At 39.9% G+C, this 26,595-nt stretch overlaps 1 protein-coding gene across 1 annotated transcript; it reads left to right on the forward strand.

Moving 5' to 3' along the window:
• Window positions 1–5,100: 5,100 nt before the first annotated feature.
• Window positions 5,101–24,822, forward strand: Cyp2u1 (cytochrome P450 family 2 subfamily U member 1). Its single transcript, XM_026403193.2, has 5 exons — window positions 5,101–5,670; window positions 18,207–18,842; window positions 21,548–21,709; window positions 22,990–23,157; window positions 24,072–24,822. Exons 1-5 carry the CDS (start codon window positions 5,178–5,180, stop codon window positions 24,248–24,250), a joined length of 1,638 nt encoding a protein of 545 aa, XP_026258978.2. The 5' UTR covers window positions 5,101–5,177; the 3' UTR covers window positions 24,251–24,822.
• The last annotated feature ends 1,773 nt before the right edge of the window (window positions 24,823–26,595 follow it).

Raw genomic sequence — 26,595 nt, forward strand, 5'->3', positions numbered from 1 at the left:
GAGCCATGCTCATTTTTTTCCTTATTGTCAACGGTTGCTTTCCTGCACCCACAGTGTTGTGGAGTTCACAGACCATAATGGCCCATAAAGCTCAAAATATTTTCTTTCTCCCCCTTTCCAAGAAAAGAGTGCTTATCTCTAGACAACAATATAGAAGTTTCAAACAGTTTGTGGGAGAACAACATGGGAAATGTTCATGATATCTCTTTAGTCACATATTAACAGATATATAAACATTTTAAATAGAAATATTTGTAATGATTAAATATATGCATTCCAGACTGGAAATATGTATGCATATTAAGTTACAGAGATTCCCCTTGTATGGTAAGAATAAAAAGGTGAGATTATTTCCTACTTTAAAATGTTCTGTATATTCAATTTTTCTACAAAAACTTAATATTTTAAAAATCAGAGTGAAATATTTACTTTAAAATATCTAGTTTTCTGGAGTGTCCCTGAGACACTTCAATCTGTTTGTTACATTTCACAATGTTGTACACATCCTTTAGTTAATAATGAAGTTATATTTTAAAAGTTAAATTGTAGGGCTTTACTATTGTCTTCAATTTAACTAAAGAGTATTAAAGTCACTTAAGGAATAAATGCAAACTGAAGTTGACTGTGGTTTATGTGACACCAATGATAACGATTTCTTAAAGTTCAAAATGAGCCCCAGGTATATTTTATTGAAAAATAAAACTAATTTGAACCTTAAATAAGTGAATGAATAAAATATCAGTTTTCTTTGAATATGTTCTTGCCTAAAGAATAGGTAAATTTTCAATGTCCTTTCTAAAATGTGAGTCTTAACAACACTTGGAAAAGAGCCTTCATAATTAGGCACAGGGCCAAGTCTCATCTCCGGAACCAGGAAGTAGCAGCCCTGTGCTAGCTTTGTTGAAGCAACTGGCTTATATATTACCTTGTACATACTATTTTTTCAATTTGATTGGCTAAGCATATTATTTTAACCAAAGGCCAGATTCAAAGTGCTGCAAATCCACATAAGCAGGAGAATGTTAGGGACTGGAGGACATAGAACATGTGTATTAAACCCCTAATTTCACCAAGTAAAAAGAACCAAAGTCAGAACTTTAATGATATGCCTGTGGCAACCCAATTAGATTTGGACAGAGGTCCCTTGTGGTTTCTATGATGGTTTCTGCATAATAAATGGGGAGAAATAGGAATTTCAGCAAGGCTTAGGTATACACAAAAATAAAATGTGGAGAATCAGTAACATTTACAACCAGGGGAATTAAGAGAATGTTATTTTTTAAGAGGAATGTATCTCTTTAATGACATTTTTTTCATTTTTCTTTATTTACACACTAAACCACTAATCGCTATTGTCACTTTAACAACATACATGTGGGCACCCACCTCACAATAGGTACATCTCATAAACCAAAACTATTGTCTTCTTATTTCACCATGTCTTTTTTCTCCAAAATACTGGTTTCTATTTATTATTTTTTATTTGTTTTATGGAGATATTATTTATTTATTTATAGTAAAATGCACACTTCGATTTTGACAAATGCGTACACCCAAGTAACCAATATACTGATCAAAATGTAGAATGTTCCTACCACCCCAGGAAAAGTTCTCCTATTCCCTTCCTGTCAGTCAACTTTCTGTTCTGATTTGTATCACCATAGTTTTTCCTGCTCTAGAACTTTATATAAATGCAGTTATTCAGTATGTACTTTTTTTTTTGGTATGGCTTTTTTGTAATTTTTTTTCAGTTGTAGATGGACACAATACCTTTATTTTATTTTTTGATTTATCTTTATGTGGTGCTGAGGATCGAATCCAGTGCCTCGAATGTGCTAGGCAAGTGCTCTACCACTGAGCTACAACCCCAGCCCGGGTGTATTCACTGAGTGTATGTTTTAAGATTCATCCATGCTGTGGAGTCTACCATAGTGTACCCCTTTTTATTGGAAAGGAGCAGTTTATTGAATAAATATACCAGTTTCCCCTCTCTCCTGACCCCCTCTTTTGTTGTAGAGCACTTGGACCATTTCTGGTTTGAAATTCAGAAAAGAAAAAAAAAAAATGCCAATCCTGGCACTATTTTGTCCAAATAAAAAAGTTTCAGGAATTGGCTTCTGTTACCTTTGAGATTCCACCTTCCATTAATAGACAGGTACTTCAAGGGCTCCCTTCCTTCATGTCTTTTGCAGCTACCACAGTACATACATGTAACCAAGCGGGTGGAGGGTAATGAGGGTAATATTGAAGATGGGTAAGTGTATTAATTCAGCACTCGAAGGCATAAATGCTAAGTATAGGAAATAATGCCCTGTGCAGTCTCACAATCTGATCTCAGACATGGTTCATAAAACTTCAAGGAGTGGGGGGAAATGTCAGTGATAGCACCAATCTGTTGAATTTAAGGTATCAGGCCCAATAATAACTACTGTAATTACAGCTTGTACCTAATTCACTATTAATAAAATGCTAGATATTGTGCTGATTATTTCACTTGAGCTTTATGCTTAACATAGATACATTTATTACCTCAGTTTCAGGTAAGGAACTTGGGAGGATGGAGAGTTTACATACTTGAAGAAGTGCATATCCATACATATAAATAGAAGACATTCAGGTATATGTGAAGCAAATCATGAGAACTGAAAGGATATGAAGGCGTCAATTATTTTTATTTTGTCATTTTTTTATACCTTTATTTTGTTTACTTATTTTTATGTGGTGCTGAGGATAGAATCCAGTGCCTCATACATGCAAGGCAAGCGCTCTACAGCTGAGCCACAACTCCAGCCCCTATTTTATCATTTTTATTGGTGCATTTTTATAATAATACATAATAGTGGGATTTGTTGTTACAGTCTCACACATGCACATGAAGGGGTTAATTTTTAAATGGTCAGTGGGATTATACAACCAAGTAGTATGAATAAATAACACTTCTCCTTTTTTAGCATTTTGCAAACACTTCATAATCCATAAGCCCTCTCTGTTCGCATTCACTGACTCTGCAAGAATGTGGTGAGTGGCATGTACCTCCCAGGGAATTACAAACCAGCTGGACAATTGTAGTTTTACAAATAGGGTAATTTAACACCACTCTTGATAACAAAATAAAAAGTACTTAGATGTTTTAGTTATACAGTTACCAACAGTTCTGGCCCAAATCCATGTAAATCCAGAAGGATTTCAGTGGGAAAGTGACTAGTTTAAAATGTCTTGGGGGGCTCAATAAAATGATTGTTTTGTTAAAGTTTTATCGTCTTTCTTGCTGTCTATCCCTACCCCAAAGATCTTTTTTTTTAAATTCTCTTCCTATACTGTTACTGATCGTTATTGTATTTTTCTATCTAAAAAAGAGAAGATAGAGCAGGAAATATTCTTCCCCTGGCAAAATTCCCTGAATGCAATTTGGTGAAATTCATCCCTGAGAAGCACCCTCATGTATGGGTTACCCACAGCATTCAGAGGAACAATATAGCTTCCTGCACTGTTCTAGGGCTGAGACTGGTGGTTAAGAACAGAAAGCAATTTCCTCACAGTTCTGGATGCTGGAAGTTAAAGATCAAGGCATTGGCAGGCTTGGTTTCTTCTGCAGTCTCCCTGCCTTCTTGCTGACCTCATATAGTCTTCCTCTGTGTCTCTGTCCTAGCCTCTTCTTCATACAAGGACACTAGTCATATTGGATTAACGTTCACGCATATGAACACATATGACCTAATTTTAACTTTTACCTCTGTTATCAAGCCTTTCTCCAAATACAGTCACATTCTGAGGTACTGAGGGTTAGTTCTTCAGCTTATGAATTGGGGTGAGAACACACAATCCAACCCATGACACTTCCTCTCTGCCTCACAGAGCTGTTAAACTAACAAAAGTAAGAGAATATTTAGAAAAACACCATGTGTATAGTAGTAATATCACAAGAATAAGGTTGTTAGTGTTGGTAAATGAGGTATAGCTTCAAATAGTTTAAAATTATTTGTGAATTGCTTGTAAGAAAAGACTGAGTGGCTACTACTATAGAGAGCAGGGCTATGAAAAAATGAGATCCTATGTTGAAGATCATATCTGAAGACAGTTTAGATTTTTAAAATTCTTTTAGATATTAAAAGAACATGAAAAGTAACCTAACAATTAATAGCTAGTTACAGAAGATGCAAGGTGTGTTTTTGTTTTTTAGGGGACACAACTCCAAGCTTAACTTAGGAAAAACAGGTTTAAAAAAATAGTGTGAGAACAGAGTGGTCTGGAAATTTAACATATCTTACTGGAATCACTTGTTTATAGAAACAAAATAGAATGGACCATGGACGGAAGAGAGCTCATTATGCTCCTGTCACACCTTTCTAAGTGCAGGACGATCGAACTTTTAGTGTATGGAGAAGGAAAAGGATCAAAATATTGGTCTAACAGAACAACTCTATGACCAATCTAAGAGAAACTACAGGGTTCTGTCTGTTAGAAGAAGGAAAGGGAAGCACCCCCGAGCCATTATCAAGAGAGACTGAAGAAAGACTTTGTTTTTAAAATATTACGCAATTTATATTTTAAATTGCAACCTCAGCATTTCAGGTTTGGTCTAAGGCCAATCACAATACTGTCACCTTCCGCAACCGATTGCTTTTGTTTTTATATTACAAGTTCTTAAATCCTCCAAGCAAATTCTTTTCATATTCTCAGAATAAAGTATTCTGCTTGTCCCAGATCAGACGCAGAAACAGACGCGAGAACCTGTTTGAATTTATGTATTCAGCAGACAAGATGAGGGATGCAGACGAGATGAGTGATAAACACACACACACACACACACACACCCCAACACACCGGCAGTTAGTGCGTCAGTTAGTGTCTAAGGTCGTGTTGCAGCATCCTAGTTTCAGGGGCTGTCACCATCAAGCCCGACCTAAACACGGGGTGAAACTTTGGGACAAATCAGTAGGCGCGACCAGTTCACCCGCCGACCTCCTCTCCAGGCTCCGCCCGAGCGCCGCTGATTGGAGGAGGCGGGGAGAATGTGCTGGGTGCAGCCAATCCAGGGCGCTCTCAGATCTCCAGGCCCCGCCCCTGACCTTCCCAGGCGGAGCTGGCCGCGGGCGAGGGCGGGCGGCTGCTTACACGGTGCCTGGGTCACCTAGAGGAACTCGGTTGCTGCGGGTGCTGACGCCGGCGTGTGGAGTATGTCCTCTCGAGGGCAGCCGCAGCTCCCGGCTGACGACCCCCCCTGGACGATGCATCTCCTGCCTGCGACTCGGGGACTGCTGCGGCTGGACCCGAGCGGCGGCGCGCTGCTGCTGCTGTGCGGCCTCATCGCGCTGCTGGGCTGGAGCTGGGTGCGGTGGCACCGGGCGCGGGATATCCCCCCGGGTCCCACGCCCTGGCCCCTGGTGGGCAACTTTGGCCACGTGTTACTGCCGCCCTTCCTGCGGCGACAGGGCTGGGTGAGCCACACTGCGAAGGCCGCAGGGATGGACCCCACGACCCAGGCCCCGCAGGTGATCCTGGCAAAACTGGCTCGAGTGTACGGCAACATCTTCAGTTTCTTCATCGGCCACTACCTGGTGGTGGTGCTCAACGACTTCCAGAGCGTGCGAGAGGCGTTGGTACAGCAGGCGGAGGTCTTCAGCGACCGCCCGAGGGTGCCCCTCATTTCCATGTTAACCAAGGAGAAGGGTGAGCAGGTCTCCTTGCCGCCGGGACCTGGGGTAGGGGTGAGGGGTCAAGGGTGTGTTTAGATGGCATTCCTGCGGCAGATGGGGCTCCAGGTGCGCCCGAACGGTGGTGCATCGAGCCCCTTCCGGCCACAGACACACAACCCTTCGCACACCTGCATCCTGTGCGGGTGGTGGGGGCAGCGGCCCTTCTACCATCCTGAGTCTTTAAGATTCTGCCGAGTCTTGAGGGATGCATGGCTGTTAAGATTCCAAGATCAGAAGTAGGAAACCCATGGGGAAGTTGAGTGAAGGGGGAGGATCACAAGGTGTATGATCCCAAAGTTTAAAAACTTTGGCCTTCTTAGGAGGGGAGAATAGCCCGGCGTGGTGCCACACGCTTGTAATGCCAGAGAAGCTGAGGCGGGAGGATACCAAGTTCGTGGCCAGCCTCAGCAGCTTAGCAAGACCGTGCCTCCTCTCAAAATAAAAAGGACTGGGGATGTAGTTCAGTGGTAAATAAAACACCCTTGGGTTAAAAATAAAAAATAAAAAAGGATATTCTTTTCACTTTATGAGTTTTGAGGGCAGAAGCTTAAGCAGAATTATTTTCCCATAGCATGTCCAGAAAATACTCTCAGAGCCTGTTAGCAAATCTAATGCTTTGATTCATAGCTTGTTTGATTCCTGTTTTGGGGAATCTGTATAGCTCAGTTTTGTAGTTCAGATAATATGTTGCCTGTTGCAGTGGAATAGAGTGTTCTCTTACCCCACCTTTACCCCCTATCCCCTCCAACACACACCTTTTTTTTTTTTTTTTAATTACTCTTCCCTTTTGTCTTATTGGCTGGTAGGCCCCAAACTTCTTTGTCACAGTCACTCTTACCCACCAGTCAGGTCAATTTAAAAAACTTTCCTCTGCTACCTGTACCCCACTGTCAAGTGGTTAGGCTCCCTTCTTAGAAGCAATTTCATTGCTCTTATACTTTTCCTTCACTGAGTTACCAAAATGGAGACTACATAATTTTGTAACCTTGGTGGTGCATGTGGGTCTTCATCACTGGGCTGACATGTAGGAGAACAGAGCTATTGCTGTCTGGCACCTGTAGGAGCTCAACAAGTATTTAAGTAAATGAACTGGTATTCCCTGTCTGTGGCAGGAAGAGATTCTGGTTTTTTTAGGAGCTGATAACACCAGAGTTTTATATCAAGATTTTAAACAGTCATAATTACCATAATACCTTAATGGTGACACTGAAAACAAGCATCATAGTTTAGACCTCGCCCTCTCTGTGTCTTCACACTTGCAGCTGCTTCTACTTGGGATTCTCCTGATCTTGGTGACTGCTTGGACAAATCCTGCCTGCTTTTCTTTTTAAATACTGGTAAAAGACACATAAAATTTACCATCCTAACCATTTTTAAGTGCTCAGTTTAGTGGTATCAAGTATATCCACATTACTGTGCAATCTGCCATCCATCCACAGAACTCTTTTTTACTTCTTTCTCAGAACCCATTCCCCTTCCTTGGTCCAGCCTCTGGCTACTACCATTCTCTCTCTCTCTCTCTCTCTCTCTCTCTCTCTCTCTCTCTCTCTCTCTCTATCTCTATCTATCTCTCTATCTCTCTATCTCTATCTCTCTGTACTGGGGATTGAACCCAGGGTACTTAACTACTGAGCCACATCCCCAGCCCTTTTTATATTTTATTTAGAGACAGGGTCTCTCTGAGTTTCTTAGTGCCTCTCTAAATCACTGAGGCTGGCTTTGAACTCACTATCCTCCTGCCTCAGCCTCCCAAATTGCTGGGATTACAGGCATGTGCCACTGTGCCTGTCTCCTTTTTGTCTCTGTATATTTCATTACTCTACATATCATATAAACAGAATCATACATTTTTCCTTTTGCAGCTAAAAATTTGCACTTGGTATAATTTTTAAGGCTTATACATATTGTTGTATAAATGAGAATTGCCCTCTGAAAACTAAATAATATTCCATTGTATGTATATGCCATATTTTGTTTATCCATTCATCCACTGATGAACTCTGGGGTTTGTCCACCTTTTGGCTACTATGAATAATGCAGCTGTGAACATGGGTGTGCAAATATCTGTTTGAATTCGTGCTTTCAGTTCTTTGGGACATACATCTAGAATTGGAATTGTTTGATCATATGATTCTATTTAATTTTTTGAGGACCTACCATACCATTTTCCACAGTAACTGCACATTTTACATTCCTACCAGCCAGGCACAAGTGTTCCAATTTCTCCATATCATTGATACTTATTTTCTTTTTTTTCATACCTACTTTTGAGACTGTGTTTCAATATCACATCTTTAATACTGTGTTCTCTGACATGCTTCCCTGTCCCCAGGTAGAGATGAGCTCCCTTTTCTCTATGACCACAGTTTCCTTTTAAGACCCATCCCATGCCCCTCCAGTCAATCCACAAACCTTGTTCATTCCAACTGTAGAATAAAGGGTCCTGTACCCCTTTTTTCCTCCCCACTGTCAGCATCCAAGCTATAATTATTTCTCATCTGATACTTCAAAAACTTCCTGACTAGACTATTTGTTTCCATGCTATTCTTTTTCCATACTGCAGCTAAAATTATTATGTGCGTGTGTATTTGTTGTAGATGAATACACAAATACCTTCATTTTTAAATCTTTTTATATTTGTTCTAATTATTTATTCATGACAGTAGTCATTATTTTATTTATTTATTTTTATGTGATGCTGAGGATCGAACCCAGTGCCTCACACATGCTAGGCAAGCACTCCGCCACTGAGCTACAGCCCCAGCCCCCAAAATGATCTTTTTAAAAATCATGAAACCACATCTCTCTCCAGCCAAAGCTAATTTTCTCCTAGTTTTATACTTGACCTACTATGCTTTGTAGAATCTGACTTCTGCCTGCCTTTTTGTCTTTTATCTCTTTCTTTCTATTGTCCATTTACCAATACTTATTGACTTATGATTGGTAACATTCTGGTAGACACATTGTAAGTTGAAAATATCATAAGTCAAAAATGCATTTACTACAACATCATAGCTAAGCAATGCAGCACACTGTAGAGTCTTGGTCATCCGCCCTCCTGATCCCATGGCTGACTAGGAGCTGCAGCTCATCACTGCTGCCCAGGATCTTCAAGATATCATACTGCACATTGCCATTGTACAAAAAGGTAAAAGTTCAGGGACTGGGAGTGTAACTTCGTGGAAGAGTGCATTCTTTGCATGTACAAGGTCCTGGGTTCAACACCTAGCATGCACAAACACACACACACACACACACACACACACGATTTTCAAAGTATAGTTTTATCTGAATGTCCATTGCTTCTGCACCATCATAAGACAAACCATAGTAAATCAAGTACCATCTGTGCTTGTACATTGCAGCCTGGCCTTCCTAAGCACATTCCTGCCAAGCCTGTGCCAACCCAGGCTACTGCATTTGTAATCCTCAGCATTGTAGTATCTTCACTTGACTGACTGCTTCCCATCCCTCACAGCTCTCAGGCCAGTTGCCATTTTTCAGTTTCGTTTTAGTCACTTTCTTTATTTATACATACCACCCTTTATTTTCTCTCATTCGTGTATTACTCATTACAAACTTTAAAAATATTTAGTCTGTTCTACCCCCACTCACCACTGGAATGTTAGAGGTAGAGGGCAAAGGTTTTGTTCCTCTTGTTAACCACTGGGACTCGCTGATTGGCATAGAGTAGGTAATCAAAAATGAACAAAGCATACAAGCATCTGTTGATACACTCATCACACTGTGTTGTAATTGGTGTTGTGTGTCTATCTCTTTTCCTGGATTTCTTAAAATAGGAAGTCAGTTTTCTTCTTTCAGATCCTAATAGTTTTGTGCCCAGCTCTTAACAAAATAGTTTGTCATGGTGCTGTTTGGTTAAAATCTATAATAAGGGTAATTTCTAAGCATCACTTGGATCACTGCTTATTATTGGATCCTCTTTGTTTAGGGAAAGAGCTGGGAGCCTAGGGTAACTTAGTGCTTTAGTACTTCAGCTACAACATGCATTCTTCCAAGAAACAGGAGTTTGTAGGCAATGATGCTCTGGTGGATATGTGCTGACTGAATGCTGTGAAAGATTTAATGATAGAAATTTGTGTGGCTGGTGAAGATATCTGATGAGATAATGCAAAGGGAGGACCATATGATACAAAGATGCTTGTGGACCTAACTTGGAACAGAGAAAGATCATTTGAATAAGAAAATGTAGACAGTGAAGAAACAACTTTTTCAAGAGTGAAGTGGAGGTCTGGGGCTGTAGCTCAGTGGTGGAGCACTTGCCAAGCATGTGTGAGGCACTGGGTTTGATCCTCAGCACCAAATAAATAAATGCAGTTTAAAAAAAAAAGAGTGAAGTGTCAACAAAATAAAATGAGAAATTGCTCAGAAACTAAGAAGTGTACATCAAAATAGAAAATAAATGACATTAGGACTAAGAGGCCAATAACATTATTAAATATATATGATATTTTGAGAGAATTTGCTGCTAAAGTTGGTGAAGCTAGCAGAGAAGGGGATGTGTCATAAACAGGGATGTATAAATAGTTGACTCAGCACTTGCAGGAAAGTTCTAGAATGTGAGGTGATATTTATTATATTTTTTTCTGTTCCAAATTAGACCGGTTGACTAGACATGATTAGACAGCTCAATAGCCCACATTTCTTTATTCGGTTAGAGGTGGGGTTTTGTGTTACAGCTGCCTGGCCACCTGTTCCTCTGATGAGGCTACCCACTTCTGAGGAACTTTTTATCTGTACCCTCAGTCCTCATTCTCTTTAACTGTGGCAGGAATGGGAGATGCCATAACTTAACCTGAGTTCATGTCCCCAACCACAGCATTAGTTGAGGGACAGACTGATTAAAAGATGGATTGATCAGAATATTTCATCTCTTTCTAACAGTGGTTAGTCTGGTGCATAACTCTAAAATTCACAGCTGTACTTTTTTGTTTGTTTGGAGGGAGGGAGAAGTTCTTTTTAGTTATACATGACAGTAAAGAATTCATTTTGATAAAATTATACAATCATAGAATATATCTTATTCTAACTAGGACCGCATTCTTGTGGGTATATATGATGGTAGGGTTCACTTGGGAATTTTCATATATGTACATAGGAAAATTATATCAAATTCCCATTGTACTGTCTTTCCTAATCTTATCCCCACTCTCCTCCCTTCATTCCCTTATCTAATCTACTGAACTTCTTTTCTTCCCTTCTCTGCCCCCACCTTTTTATGGTTTATCTTTCATATATCAGTGAAAACATTCAACCTCTGGTTATTTAGGATTGGCTTATTTCACTTGGCATGATAGTCTCTAGATCCATCCATTTACTGGCAAATGTCATAACATTTTTATAACTGAGTAGAATTCCATTGTGTATGTATATCACAATTTCTTTATCCATTCAGCTGTTGAAGGGCATCTAGCTTGGCTCCATAGCTTAGTTCTATTCTCACATAGTTTTGGGATAAGAATTTGTATTCATAGTTGAGTCTGGACACCTTGAGCCATGAATGAAATAAATAGTGTCCCAAAATGGTATCACCATGGGATACCTGACTGAAGCATTTGAATCCTTTCCCAGAATTTTTCAATGAAAATAGAGAGCTTGGGTTGGGGATATCGCTCAGTTGGTAGACTGCTTGCCTTGCATTCACTAGGCCCTGGGTTCAATCCCCAGCACCACAAAAAAAAAAAAAAAAAAAAGAAAAAAAGAAAGAAAGAAAGAAAGAAAAGAAAATAGAGGGCTTTACTTTGGTTGTGAGACTGGGAAAAAAGTAATCTCAAGGTATCACCTGTTTCAAGGAAAATCTGGTTTGAAGTTGGAAGGCAGGCAACTTCAAGAGAAGGGAAAGGTGGAAAGGGTTCTGTGACATTTTTGCCTTGCCTCCCTTCCTGGTTCCTGGTTTTATGGCCTCATTGGTCTTTCTGGTAAACCAGCGTGTTTTCTTCATTCTCGACCAAGACTCCTGATTTTTTGCTTTGGAGTCAATTTTATTTTTTAATATTATTATAATATTAAATTTAAATATTTAATATTAAATCATTATTTAATAGTATAATAATATTATATTAAATAATGCTGCAAATGATGTTTTTGTCTACATCTATAATTATCGTTGCTTTTCAGGCCTAAGAAAAAAGATGTCGACAACTGCAAGATGTGGCTGACCCTCTGCCAAACCCTCCTAAGATGAAAAGCCACTCTGGCTGTACTGCAGAGCTCATGGTCCTAAGGCCATTGATTCCCGTCCCTGCCTCTCACCTTGGGCATTCTCAGCCACCACATCCCTGGTCCCCTCTTGTCTGTTGAACTTTATTGCCATCAGCTTGTCATAAAAAATGTCCAGTTCTCAATCTTAGCCTCTGTTGAGACGTTTCCTCCACTTCCTTATTTTATTGAAAATGTTATTAAAATTAGCCACATATTAGGCTGAAAAGCAAGTCTCATCAAATGTCAAAAATCTGTATTAAAAACAAACAAACAATTAAAAAAAAAAACAGTGGAAGACACATTACCCCAGGTAGCCATTAAGGCTCATAGAAAAAAATTATTTAAACTCAGTGATAAAAATACCTGCAAATGCAGCTAGTGGCTCAGTGGTAGAGTGCTCGCCTAGCATGTGTGAGGCCCTGGGTTTGATCCTCAGCACCACATAAAAATCAATAAATAAAATAAAAGATAAAGGTATTGTGTCCAACTACAACTAAAACGTATATATTTTTTAAAAAGCTTCAAATGATACTTGTGCATTGCAGCTAAAGTGGTACCCAGAGATAAATGTGTAGCTTAGAATTATTGCTGGACACAGTGGCGCATGCCTGTGATCCCAGTGGCTTGTGGGGCTGAGGCAGGAGGATCACAAGTTCAAAGCCAGCCTCAGCAAAAGTGAGGCACTAAGCAACTCAGTGAGACCCTGTCTCTAAATAAAATACAAAAAATAGGGCTGGGGGTGTGGCTCAGTGGTTGAATGTCCCTGAATTCAATCCCCAGGACCAATAAAACCAAAAACATTGATGGGGGGGGGTCTGAAAATTAATGAGTTAGAGACCAACTTTAGGTATTATAAAAAGAAAAGAGGAACAAGTCATTTTAATTTTAGACAAATGCTTTTAGAAAGCCTACACCCTGGCTTAGTTCAGGAGGTCAATATATCTAGAAAAGTACAGCATGAAACAGGGAACTTATAGGCCATTTTCCTTTATGAGCTTTTTTTTAAAAAAAAAAATTAAGAAAATATTCCAGCAATGTTTTGTATTTAAAAAGCTTTAAAACATCTTAATCAAATTTAGATTTATCCTTGGATTGCAAGCAAGTCCAACCGTCATAAAGAAGTCAATTAACCTTCTTTAAATTAACCTATAAATGCATTTTCAATAAAAATCCCAAAAGCTTTCTTACACAGCATGACAAACTGGTTTTAAAGGTTTCATAAAAGAGTAAAAAGGCAAGAATATCCCAAAACAATTTTGAAGAACAAGGTTTTGAGGGAGGAGAGGGGACTTCTTTATTAGATTCAATACATATTATAAAATAAATGATTAAGATAATATGCTTGGGACTGGGTTGTGGCTCAGTGGTAGAGTGTTCGCCTAGCACTCGTGAGGCACTGGGTTTGATCCTCAGCACCATATAAAAATGAAATAAAGATATTGTGTCCATCTACAACTAAAAAATAAATATTAAAAAAAAAGATAATATGCTTTATCTTGGGTGCAGTGGTGCATGCCTGTAATCTCAGCAACTCGGGAAGCTGAGGCAGGAGGATCTCAAGTTCAAAGCCAGCCTTAACAATTTAGCAAGGCCCTAAGCAACTCAGCAAGACCCTGTCTCTAAATAAAACATATAAAAGGGCTGGGGATGTGGCTCAGTGGTTAATTGCCCCTGGGTTCAATCCTTGGTATAATAATAAGAAGAAGAAGCAGCTTTAAACAGTGATAATTATCCAATGTAGCAGAATAGAAAACCTATAAACTGATGTTTTAGTCACTGTTGTTGTCAATGTGACCAAAATATCTTATAAGAACAGCTTGGGCCCCAGCCCATTTTATTTTTTATTTTGAGGGTCTTGTTAAGTTGCCTAGGCTGGCCTCAAACTTGGCCATTCTCCTGCATCAGCTTCAGAAACAGCTGGGAGTATCACTATGCTTTGTTTATGACAGATTTTTAAAAAGTGGAAATGTACACCTAATTTTGGAAGCAAGTAATATGTTTAATATACAATATTACTTTTAGAAGTATTAAAGTATTCTACATATATTCTAAATAAATGAACTATTAACTACATCTAGACTCCAGAAACCTTGAAATATGAAACTTTTTTTGTGGTTCAGTTACTTTTGAATATTTCATAGGGCTCCCTGATTATAAAGATCTTTAATTAATATAGTTATAAAACATGCCTGTTTTCCATTTCTGAATTTGGGTTTAATTTCTTCTAACTACAGGGAATAATGAATTGTTGACTCCTATGTGTTCGAAATTTAGGGTGGCTTTTCTGTTTCTGATTTTGTTTTTATCTTGGTAATGAAAGCTATGATCTCTGAAATTATTTTCTCCTATTTTTAGATGATACTATTAAGATAGAGATATGCTGAGGTTAATGTTGGTATTTTGCTAATATCCTTAAAAATTCTTACTTTCCGGGGCTGGAGATGTGGCTCAAGCGGTAGCGCGCTTGCCTGGCATGCATGCGACCCGGGTTCGATCCTCAGCACCACATACCAACAAAGATGTTGTGTCTGCCGAGAACTAAAAAAAAATAAATATTAAAAAATTCTCTCTCCTCTCTCACTCTCTTACAAAAAAAAATTCTTACTTTCCCTTTTCACTGATTTCTCTTATCCGTTAAGTTAAATACATACATAGAAGAAATCACCTTTTCCTTTATTAATTAGAACCTTTTTATTCCTCTGTCACATATTCATTTCTTTATTCAGTAAAGTTTATTTAATACTTACTATGAGGCACTAAGGATAAAAGTTATGCCTTCATGAAATATATCCTAGTGGAAGAGTCAGAAAACACAAATAATTTCAAATATTGCTTTTTAAAAAAGGGCAGGGGTTGGGGCTCAGTGATAGAGCACTTGCCTTGCACATGTGAGGCCCTGGGTTTGATCCTCAGCACCACATAAAAATAAATAAACAAAATAAAGGTATTGTGTCCATCTACAACTAAAAAAAAAAAAAAGAAAGAAGAAGAAGAAGAAGAACAGCTTGGGGGTGGGGAGAGTTGTTTGGGGCTAAGGGTTTCAGAAGTCTCAGTCCATGAAGAACACATCATGGAGGAAGGACCCAATGAGGAAACACTGCTCAGCTCACGTCAGCCTCAGGAATCAGAGAGTGGGAGAAGGGTGAGGGGAGAGGGAGAGGTTGGGAGTGAATGGGAAGGGCCACAGGAAGAACAACCCTTCAGGGCACACCAGTGACCCACCTCCTCCAGCCACGCCCCACCTGCCTACAGTTGCCACCTACTCAGCCCATTCCAACTAGGATGGACTGATTAGGTCACAACTCTCGTAATCCAATTATTTCAACTCTGGATATTCCTGTATTAACACAGGAGCTTTTGGGTGACACCTCAAATCTAAACTATAAGAACCAGTATGTAGGAAACCCGACAGAAGCAGCGTTACAGATGCCAGGGGTGAGAGAGGTGATAAATGAATTGTGCTTGAACAGTGGAGCATCTGCATGGAGGAAAAAAAGGTTTAGTTTTATGCTTAGGTAGAAACACCTAACATGATTATAATTCCAGGCAGAGAGAATTGAACACGAAAAAAAGCTGAATTTTAAATTTTATAAGAAAATAGTGTCTCTCTGAGCTCATGGCAGGAAGATATTTCTAAAGTAAGATATACGGCACGTATCATAAAGAAAAAGATTGATAAATGCAAGTGTAAATCTTTCTGTTTATCAAATACCGTAAGTGGCGGGGGGGGGGGGGGGTTGAGCAGGTGGTGAGAGATCTGCCGTGCACCTAGAATTTATAAGAAGAAAATTGTACGGTTGATCAGCATAAACCCATAGAATAAGAAGCCAAAATAGGCTGGTAACCATATGAAAAGCTGCGCTGAGCCACAGTTAACCCTCAGAGAAATGCAAATAGAAATCATGAGGTATTATCTCAGTCCTCCCATTGGCAAAAATAATAATGTTGACAAATATCAAGTAATGGCAACTTGGCAACTATTTGGAACAAATGAGAATGCTCATCTACTTCTGGTGGGTACATTTTTGGTATGCTCTCACTTTGGAGAGTAACTTAGCAATGTCTAGTCGTGTCAAAGATGTCCGTACTTTATGACATCCATCAAGTCTTAGCACTTTCTTCCAAATTCAGAGGAAGTGCCATAGTGTAGAATAAGTACATTTTCAGACACGCAAACTGTTAGAAACTGGCCTTCCATGCATTTTTTTTCTGGGAACTACTAGAGAAAGTACTTCAGCAAGATTTGGGAGTAAAACAAGAAAGAGAAAGACATAGGAACCAGGAAATGGATTCCGACACAGAAGAGTCCTAAGGAAATCCCCAAGTGATGACGGGAAGCCTAGGGATCAGCCACTTCAGAGTTGTACACATTTGGAAGAGTCCAGGAAGGAACACGGGATAGACAGACCATCTGATTTATTTGACCACATGGATGCTTAACATTGAAAGGCATTTTATAAAAGTATTAAAGAGTATGAGAAGACTTAATCACCGAGCAGGGTCTGTATTTCATTCTCAATTGTACCTGACATCCTATTTCCTAGCACAGAGTAAGCATTCAGAAATGATATGGGAAGGAAGAAGAACTGGCTGAAATGATAAAACACACCATGAAAACCAGGAGAATAAAATAGGTGACAGGAAACGGGAAATATTTGAGAACAACTGATACATCTGGGAATAATATTGTTGGGTTTGATGGTGGGAGATGAGCAAGTAAGTGAGAATCAAGTAATCAAGTATTTGTAATGAACTTAATGAGTGCAGATGTTTTTAAAAGAGGGGTGTTACCCAATAGCTAAACTATGGAACCAACCTTGGTGCCCTTCAACAGATGAATGAATAAAGCAACTCTGGTATATATATGCAACAGAATATTACTGAGCCTTAAAGAAGAATGAAATTATGGCATTTTCTGGTAAATGGATGAAACTAGAGAATATTATACTAAGAAAAATAATGTGTGTACTTTATAACTCCATCAATCAAGTCTTAGCATGGTCTTCCAAATTCAGAGGACGTGCAATGGTGGAATAAATATATTTTCAGGCATGCAAATTGTTAGAAACTTGAATTGTTAGAATAAGAAGCCAGAATAGGCCAATAACTATATGAAAAAATGAAGGCCACATATTTTCTCTGGTATACAGATGGTAATTCATAATAAGGGGTGGGTAAGATAGAGGCATTTGGGACTAGACAGGAAGTGAAGGGAGGGAAGCGGGTATGGATGTAGGAAGGATAGTAAAATGCATCAGACAGTATTACCCTATGTGCATATATGATTACATGACCTGTGTAACTCTACATCATGTTCAATCAGACAAATTAGAAGTTACTTCCATATATGTCAAAATGCATTCTACTGTCATGTGTAATTAGAACAAATTAAAAAATATATTAAAAATGAAAAATAAATAAAAGAGGAGTGTTACCAATGACTGATATTTAAGATTACTTGCCAGTTGCAAGATTCTAAACATTGAAGGCTAGTAATTCGAATCCAATTGTGCTGCTCATTTATTCAGCTAATAATTAGCAAGTTCCTCCTGTGTACCCAGCAGTATTCCAGAAGCTGGGATTTTAATGGTGAATACAATCAGATATAGTCTCTGCCCTCAAGTCCATCTGTTACCATACTTATCCCTCTGTTGCTAATGTTTAGAATATAGATGATTTGCTCATGGATGTGTCTTCCTTGATATATTTGCTTTGGGGGGGGGGGCAGCTATCAGGAATTGAACTCAGGGACACTCAACCACTGAGCCACATCCCCAGCCCTATTTTGTATTTTATTTAGAGACAGGGTCTCACTGAGTTGCTTAGCACCTCATCATTGCTGAGGCTGGCTTTGAACTCACGATCCTCCTGTCTCAGCCCCCCAAAACCCTGGGATTATAGGAGTAAGCCCCCACACCTAGCTTGGCTTGATAGATTTTTCTAAGCATGGATTCACTCTTACGAAATAGAAAGATTTTTAAATGCACATACTAGTTTTGGACATTGAAACTTTGCTCTTCATGTTACCAAGAATTATTATCAATGGTAAAATAGCTCTATAGCAAATTCTTCCAATTGAAGTGGAGGTGATTTTCATCGTTATGAGAAACATAAACTATCTCAATGACTAAATTTTGTTAGTCTTCCTTCTTGACCAGTGGTCTTTATCTGTTTATGAACTTTGCATAAATGCTCTGAAACATGCAGAATATATGCCCCTGCAGGTCCTGTTCAGTCTTGTTGTGCAACCTTCTCTCTCACCTTCCTTTCTTGGGTATCCTTTTACAGGGATTGTTTTCGCACCTTATGGCCCAGTCTGGAGACAACAGAGGAAGTTCTCTCATTCCACTCTTCGCCATTTTGGCTTGGGAAAGCTTAGCTTGGAGCCCAAGATTATTGAGGAGTTCAAGTATGTGAAGGAGGAAATGCAAAAGCAGGGAGAAAATCCCTTCAGCCCTTTCCCCATCCTCAGCAACGCCGTCTCTAACATCATCTGCTCCTTGTGCTTTGGACGTCGCTTTGATTATACCAACAGTGAGTTTAAGAGGATGCTAGATTTCATGTCCCGAGGGTTAGAAATCTGCCTCAACAGCCAGCTCCTCCTGATCAACATATGCCCCTGGCTGTATTACCTTCCCTTTGGACCATATAAGGAATTAAGACTAATTGAAAAGGATATAACCACTTTCCTTAAACAGATCATCAAAGACCATCAAGAGTCTCTGGATGGTGAGAACCCTCAGGACTTCATAGACATGTACCTTCTGCACATGGAGGAAGAGAGGAAAAATAACAGCCACAGTAGTTTTAATGAAGACTACTTATTCTATATCATCGGGGATCTTTTTATTGCTGGGACAGATACCACAACAAACTCTCTGCTGTGGTGCCTGCTGTACATGTCATTGAACCCTGATGTACAAGGTAACCGATGAATTCTTTATTCATAGCAAAACCAGATTATTGAAATCAGGATTAGCAACCTTCAAGCACTAAGCAGTATCTTCAGGCTGGATGAGAAAATAAATGCTTGCATCCCATAGGGGAGTTGGTGCAAAGTGCATGTGAAACTCCGAGTTTGCAGACAGTAGGACTCCTGTCATAACTGCCCCCCCCCCCCGCTTTAATCTCCACAGGTCTGTTACCTATGAAATGTACAGTGGTAGGACATTTTGGAACTGAAGGGGATCATAACACTCCTCTGAACCTACTCACCTGGTTTTGAAAACAGAAGACAGAAGCCTAGAGCAGCTCATGAAAGTAGCCCAGCTGGTTGCACCATGTCAGGACCAATAGATAGTGAGCACTGGCAACAGGAAATAGGAGAAGAGGAAAGGGTGGTGTTTTAGTTTCTATGCTGCTATAACAGGATATAACCTTTGGTTTTTATTGCTGCTGGTGTCTTTAAAAGAACACAAATTTGTTATCATTTGGTTCTATGCATTAGAAGTCTGACATATGTCTCACTGGACTAAATATCAAGATGTTGACAGTTCTTTTCCCAAGGCCCTGGAGGAGAATCCATTTCTTTGCCCTTCCTAGCATTCTTGGCTTCTGGCTCCCTCCTCCAGTTCACAGCCAGCATGTCACATCTCTGGCCATTCTTTCATAGTCATATCTCCCTGTGCCTCTGCACTCAACTGCGAAGGCTCTCTGACTTTAAAACCTGTGTACAACCATGTGTCACTTAACGATGAGACATGTTCTGAGAAATGTCTCATTAGGTACTTTCATCATTGGGCGAGCATCACAGAGCGCACTTAAAACAAGACAGCCACAGTGTCACTAGGCAATATAATCTTATGGACCACTGTCCACGGGTCTGTCGTTGGCTGAAACATCATTATGCAGAGTATGGCTGCACTGGTTGGGCACATCCACATAACCCAGCATAGTCTCCCCATCTCTAGGAGCTTAACTTAATCACATCAACATGGTCCCTTTGGTCAGGTGCCATGGTTTAGGTATAGTTTGAAGGTGTCCCTCCAGAGGTTTATGTGATGGAAGCTTGGTTCTCAGTGTGCAGGGTTGAGGTGGTGGAACCTGTGAAAAGTGGCATCTAGAGCAAGGTAATGGAGTTTGGGGGCTATTCCCTCTAAGGGATTAATGAGGTTCTCATAGGACAAATTAGTTCCTGCAAGGGTGGGTATTATAAAAAGAGCAGGTTTGCCCCTGAATCCTTTTGGCTTCCTGTTTGCTGAACAGTATCTCCCTCTCAGATGCAATGCTGCTGTGATGTCATTTTCCATGTTGTGATGCGGTTGAAGGGGCCTTTACCAGATGCCAAACAGATGGGGCTAACCTGATCTTGGACTTTCAGCCTCCAAAATTCTGAGCTAAATAAGCCTCTTGTCTTTGTAAAGTACCCAGCCTCAGGTATTTTGTTATAGCTACAGAAAATGGAAGAAGATATCATGTAACATGTCATATTTACAAAGTACCAAAGGTAATATTAGGGTATGGATATCTTGGAGGGACTGTTATTTTTCCTACCATGGGTGGAATTGGTGCAGACCTATATTAATTACTGCTGAATAACAGATCATCCCAAAATTTAGCAGTTTAAAACAATAACTATTTTCTCATGTAGTTTTTGAGGGTAAGGAATCCAGGAACAGCTTGTCTGGGATGATTCTAGTCCAAAGTTTCTCATGGAGTTGCAGTCAAGATGTTGGCTGGGCCCACAGTCGTTTACAGACTTGGCAGGGACTGAAGCACCCACTTCGAAGTTGACAATCCACATGACTGTTGGCTACAGACTACTCTGACCTTTTACATAAGGATACTTAACTTGGCAACTACCTTCCCCCAGAGTGAGTGACTTGAGAGAATGAGTGGCAAAGACTAATCTCAGAAGTGACCTTCTCCCTTCTCATTGATCACAACTTGTACCAACTTGCTACAAAGTGTGAGGGGGAATGCACTAGGATAGGGACCCTGTGTTAGTCAGTTTTCTGTTACTGTAACAAAACACCTGAGACAATCAACTTACCAAGAACAGTTTTATTTTGGCTCATGGTTTCAAAGGTTTCAGTCCATGGTCAGTTGGCTCCATTGCTTTTGGGCCTGTGGCAGAGCAGCACGTCATATGGGGAGCACATGGTAAAGCAAGGCATATCTCATGGTCAGAATATGAAAGAGAGAAGAAGGGGCAGGATTCCACTGCCCTCTTCAAGATCACCCCTAATGAACTAGAACTTCCCACTAGGTACCACTTAAAGTTTCCACCACCTCTTAGTGACACTATGGGGAAAAAGCCTTTAATGCATGAGCCTTCAGGGGATATTCCAGATCCCAGTAATAGCAAACCCCACGGAACAGGGTTCACTGGAGGCCATCTTGGGCTAACACTATTGCTACAGTCAGCTTAGAGAGTCAAGCTTTTGTTTGCATGAGAGTGTGATTCAGGGTGCTCCTGAATCCAGGTGCTTTCTCCTTTGCCCCTCTATCTGTTCTGCTATCCTCCTTTAAAAGACCCAGCTAGCATGGTACAACCTCCTGGGGATAGCTGTCTCCACTTGGCACATCACTTCCCTGCCCTGCCAGCTAGTCAATCACGTGTAAGTGGTAAAGGGAAGTGTGCATGGGTGCAGGCTCAACTTCTGGTTGATTCTTCCCTTTTTATGCAGAAAAGGTTCATGAAGAAATTGAAAGGGTCATTGGTCCCGACCGACCTCCTTCCCTCACAGACAAGGCCCAGATGCCCTACACAGAAGCCACCATCATGGAGGTGCAGAGGCTAACCGTGGTGGTGCCACTCGCCATTCCTCACATGACCTCAGAGAAAACAGGCAAGTCCAGGGACTTTCTCCTTTGGATGCCCTTGCGGGGAGCACAGCCCCCAGACCCTGTAGAGCTGGGGTGAGAGGCACGGGGAGCACTGGAATTAGCATTGGCCCTAGATAATGAACTCTCCAGGGGATGTTTCAGCCCTCAGTTGTCCGTCATTAGTTGCACTGACATTCCAGCACTAGCTGAGTGTGATTAATAGCTCTCCAGCCTTCAGAGCATTCACGCTTATCCTGGCAAAACAAATAGTGCACCATTTCAGTCAGCTGTGTTGGCAGAAAAAAATCCCAGAATTAACAAAGGCATCTCTAGTCCTCAACGTGGAAGTCAGAAGAGCTGGTCTAAATGTGAAATTAAGGAGTTAGCTGGAAATTACCCCACTTCAATGTTTTAAATTCTGCAACCAAAAAAGAATTAGAAGGAGCCCCTCTGATTCTAGGGTCTCTCATTTCAACTTCTTAGTGACTGTGAAATATGCCCAGTTGGTCACTTCCAGATGTCTTTGAACATCCCTATTAATAAGGAATTTACCTTCTTTAGAGATAGTGCATAATTCAGTGGGCTTGTTGTAGCAAGCAGTTACTTATAAATGATGTTGGATCACTTAACCATTTTTTGGTACAAATTAGATACTCTCCAATGTGCATGGTGTCTTTTGGGCATTGGCCCTAGATAATGGACTCTTACAGTGCATACTAACTTGTTAGCTAGTAAGAGCAGGGGCTGACTTTCCTGTACACCCTTTATCTTCATTTACCTTCCTCATCAGATTGATCTGTAGATGTAAAAAACCCTGTAAACAGATATGTTTTATATGATTCTCAGGAATTTGTAATTCTTTGGGAAAGTTCATCTGTGATGCTCTATTGTTTTTGTTTTTATGTTTTCACTTAATCATAATGTTTTTATATGGTTTGACTGAATGCATTAACTCAACACCTATCAGAGTACTTACTATGTCCCGTCTCTGGCTAGATCCTGGGATGGTATGGGTAGAAGGATGCCATACTAACATCTTATCCCTACTCTAAAGTTCCTCACAGTTTACTCTCAGCTAATTAAGATGGCAGATATATATATATATATATATATATATATATATATATATATATATATATATATATAGAGAGAGAGAGAGAGAGAGAGAGAGAGAGAGATAAATAGATACAAAACTAGATTTTTTTTTTTGGGTCAGATAGTGGTAATTAGGGAGAACTATTAGTGAACTCATAAGTACGCTGAATAACACTGTGGGGTTTTTTTGTTTGTTTGTTTGCTGTAGTGCTCCAAGGGTACACCATTCCTAAAGGAACATTGATCTTACCCAATTTATGGTCAGTACACAGAGACCCAACCATTTGGGAGAAACCAGAAGACTTCTACCCAGATCGATTTCTGGATGACCAAGGACAACTTTTAAAAAAAGAATTTTTTATTCCATTTGGGATAGGTCAGTCAAACTTTTGTTTTGTTAATGGTATAAGTCTAAAAAGAAGTAGAACTTTGGTCTGGGAGCATAGTAGAGTCAGTGCTCTGTTGCAGCATGCGTGAATCCCTGGGTTCAATTCCCCAGCTCCACACAAAGGTGGATGTGGGGGGAGGCAGAACTAAAAACAATCTTTTATTATTTTATATTGTTTTAAGAATGCCTCTTTATTGACAAGATAGTGTAAGAGGCAAATAATTTAGATAATGCATCTTCTCTAAGTTCATTTCAAAATTTTAAAACAAAATAAGAGCCGGAGGTGTATCTCACTGGTAGAACATTTTACTTAGTGTGTGCAAGGCCTTGGGGTCAATCTTAAAAAAGAAAAAAGAAGGCAGTTGGCTTTTGATCTTTAAATATGCCTTGAAATCTTCCTTTCTGGGCTGTCTAGGCTATTGTTTAGGTCCCAGGAAACCACTGGAGTTAAGAGGAACTTGTGACCTGTAGGCTGATGGGGGAGGGGGGTTGTCTAATCTCACCAGGTCCTTTTGGGTTTCCAGATTAGTAATGTGGATCCTTTCTATGGAAAAGGAAGGTTCCAAAGAATCTAATCTGACTTTTCCCCCCTTTAATCTTCCAGGTGACAGTAAAGGAAACACATAAGTACTTGTGGAAAAGACAGGGTAGCTGCACATTGGATCTGTCTGCGGTTCCTGTCTAGATGATAGGTTTTCATTAGTAGGAGTGAAAGTGTGAACTTGGTATACAGAAATTTTGATCAGTATACACCGTGGGAGATTTTATGGTATAAATGGCAATTTTAAAACTCTCCCATGTGCATTTAAAGTACTTAATTTAGAGATTTCTTATAAATTTGTACTTTTATAAATAGTAAAAGGGATGATATTATAACCTTTACTTTTTTATCTCATTTTTAGGGAAGCGGGTGTGTATGGGAGAGCAGCTGGCAAAGATGGAACTATTCCTCATGTTTGTGAGCCTGATGCAGACTTTCACATTTGCTTTACCTAAGGATTCTAAGAAGCCCAACCTGACTGGAAGATTTGGTCTAACGTTAGCTCCTTATCCATTTAATATAATCATTTCGAAGAGATGAAGCACAAAGATACCTAAAAAAGAGAAGGTAAACAGATACCTAAATATGTGTTCTTCTAAATGTGACTACTGCAATTGACAGTGGGTCCAGCACCTTAGCGGATCCAGGTTAGGCTCAGATAAGAGAACAATAGCTGGAGAGAGGTTAGAGCTCCTGGGAGCTTCCATCTTGGAGGATTCCTCAGCAGGATACTTTAGTAACACATGTATCTAATTTACCAAAGTACCCGATCAGGAAGCAGGAACTCCGGATTTTAGTTGTCATGGCATCCACCAATGAATATATCTTCTCATCCCTCAGTGCCTCCATCACGTTACAATGAAGGTAGCAACACTTGCCTTCTCTCTACCTCTCAGCACTAAGGAAGGTCAAATGCCTCATATCTTTTCCAATTTGACCAAAAGTCTAGAGATGAAAATAAGAGGTAGAAGATCTACCTCCCAACTTTTTAAGATCTCCAACAATATGAAAGTGGCGTCCAGCCTTGGACACTGTCATCAGAATGGATGTGGGGTAGGTTAGAGTCCTCTCCTGTTCTCCCTGCCACCAGGCTCTCTATGGCTGATCCTTGAATACTCTCAAAGACAAATACAGGAAGGTGTGCTTATTCTTTATTAAAAGAACTACATTGTTTCTTAATAAAGAAGATCCCTCTAGAAGAACAGTTCTCATCCCAGGTGGTAACCCCTTCCAGGGATGTTTGGAAATATGTGAGTGCATTTTCTTTCTTTTCTTTCTTTCTTTCTTTCTTTCTTTCTTTCTTTCTTTCTTTCTTTCTTTCTTTCTTTCTTTCTTTTTTTCTTTTTTTTTGTTTGGTTCATCATGATGATGGGTGTCCTGCTCCTGGGATGCTGTATGAAAAGTGGTCCTGTGCAATGAAGAGTTGTCCTGCCCAGTGTGCTGGTATTTCCTCCAGGGAATGTGCTTCAAAGAATAACTGGCCCTTTCCTTGATTTTCCCATAATATTCTTTATGTGGAAGAAATCATGATAAAATATGAGCAACTGTATTTTTGAGCCTTTCCTGATGCTGGCACCATACCTTTGTGTATGTTGATAGTGGCCACATTAAAAGGGTGCCAGGTGGTAGCTAATAAAGCTGAGGCCTAGTGAACTTAAGACACCTGGTGAAGAAGTGTCATCCTTTGGCACCACTAGTCCTTGTGATGGAGAGTGCTCTCTGAGCCACTTCTCAGTTCTGCCACCTCTTGAGCCTGTAGCTCGCCCCAGTTAGCTGGGGCCCTTTTCAGCCCAGACTGACTCCTTGAGACAAGGATGTCGCACTGTTGCTCTCTTCCAGCCCCTTGCTCTTAGTTGATGCCCGGTCCACATGTGAATGAATTTTAAGAAGGTTGCTTAAGGGAATATCCCATCCCATTTGAATGCTATAGGTTGTATTTTCGTTGCTTAGAAATGATGTTAAGAAATCAGTATGTATTATTGATTAATGTTGGTTTAAGCCAGCTTTTAAAAAATTACTAGACATTTGATCATTTAAAACAACCATTCTAAACTAACTTAGAACGATGCCTTATGTGTTGAAATATAACAGAATGTAAGCTCCCAGCAGCTGGAGACTGGGCCACATCCATGGGCCTCATACTTACTTTCCTCAAGGAGGGAAGGAGTGACTGCTTTTACGCCCAGTAGCAAAGAAGGCAAGAAAAGAGCCAAAGATGAAATACTGAACTTGAACACTTTGATCAGGAGGGCCTCCTGTGATTGCCACCCTTCCTTGCTCTGTTTTCTAGACCAGTAAAGACACCAGATCTCATTTACCTCTGACTTCTTCATCTGTCATTAACCACTTTAGGCTTGGATCTTCTTAGTCCATAAATGGCATTCCAGAGCAATTCTGAACGTGAGGCTGGATTTTTTCTTTGAGCACATTCCTAGGCAGACTCCTGCATGCTCAAGGAGTGAAAATAATTCTGCTTAATAAGAACCCAAGAAAAGATGGAATATTATGTAATCAACTATTGATTTGGTTTGACTCTACATTCTTTGTATTATCTATATACCATTCTTTTGCTTTTTATAAATATTATTAAGCACTTACAATACAGGTAGATGAAATACAGGCTAATCTTTAGGTGCCTTAAGAATTTCTATTTTTAATAAAAAGAGAAAAGCTAATAGACTAAATGCAGAGGAACTGGAGAGGTTGTACAGATTTTAGACAAGGCAATACTTGTGTAGATTGGTCATCCTACACTGCAATGGGACAGTTTGTTCCTGAAATGAAATTCATATGCTTTTTTTGAATGGAACTAATAACACCATTGGCAAATTTCTTACTCTTTATAGATGGATTTTCGGTATTCCTAACCAAAGAGTTTGTTCTGT

Source organism: Urocitellus parryii, chromosome 10, assembly GCF_045843805.1.
Source record: "Urocitellus parryii isolate mUroPar1 chromosome 10, mUroPar1.hap1, whole genome shotgun sequence".
Lineage (NCBI taxonomy): Eukaryota > Metazoa > Chordata > Mammalia > Rodentia > Sciuridae > Urocitellus > Urocitellus parryii.

Bases quoted from the DNA above. Each gene is read 5' to 3' on its own strand.
- Cyp2u1 (XM_026403193.2), top strand. From the start codon at position 5,178: ATGTCCTCTCGAGGGCAGCCGCAGCTCCCGGCTGACGACCCCCCCTGG. The intron at 5,671-18,206 runs GTGAGCAGGTCT...ATCCTTTTACAG, and splicing joins CATGTTAACCAAGGAGAAGG to GGATTGTTTTCGCACCTTAT. The intron at 21,710-22,989 runs GCAAGTCCAGGG...TGTTTGCTGTAG, and splicing joins CATGACCTCAGAGAAAACAG to TGCTCCAAGGGTACACCATT.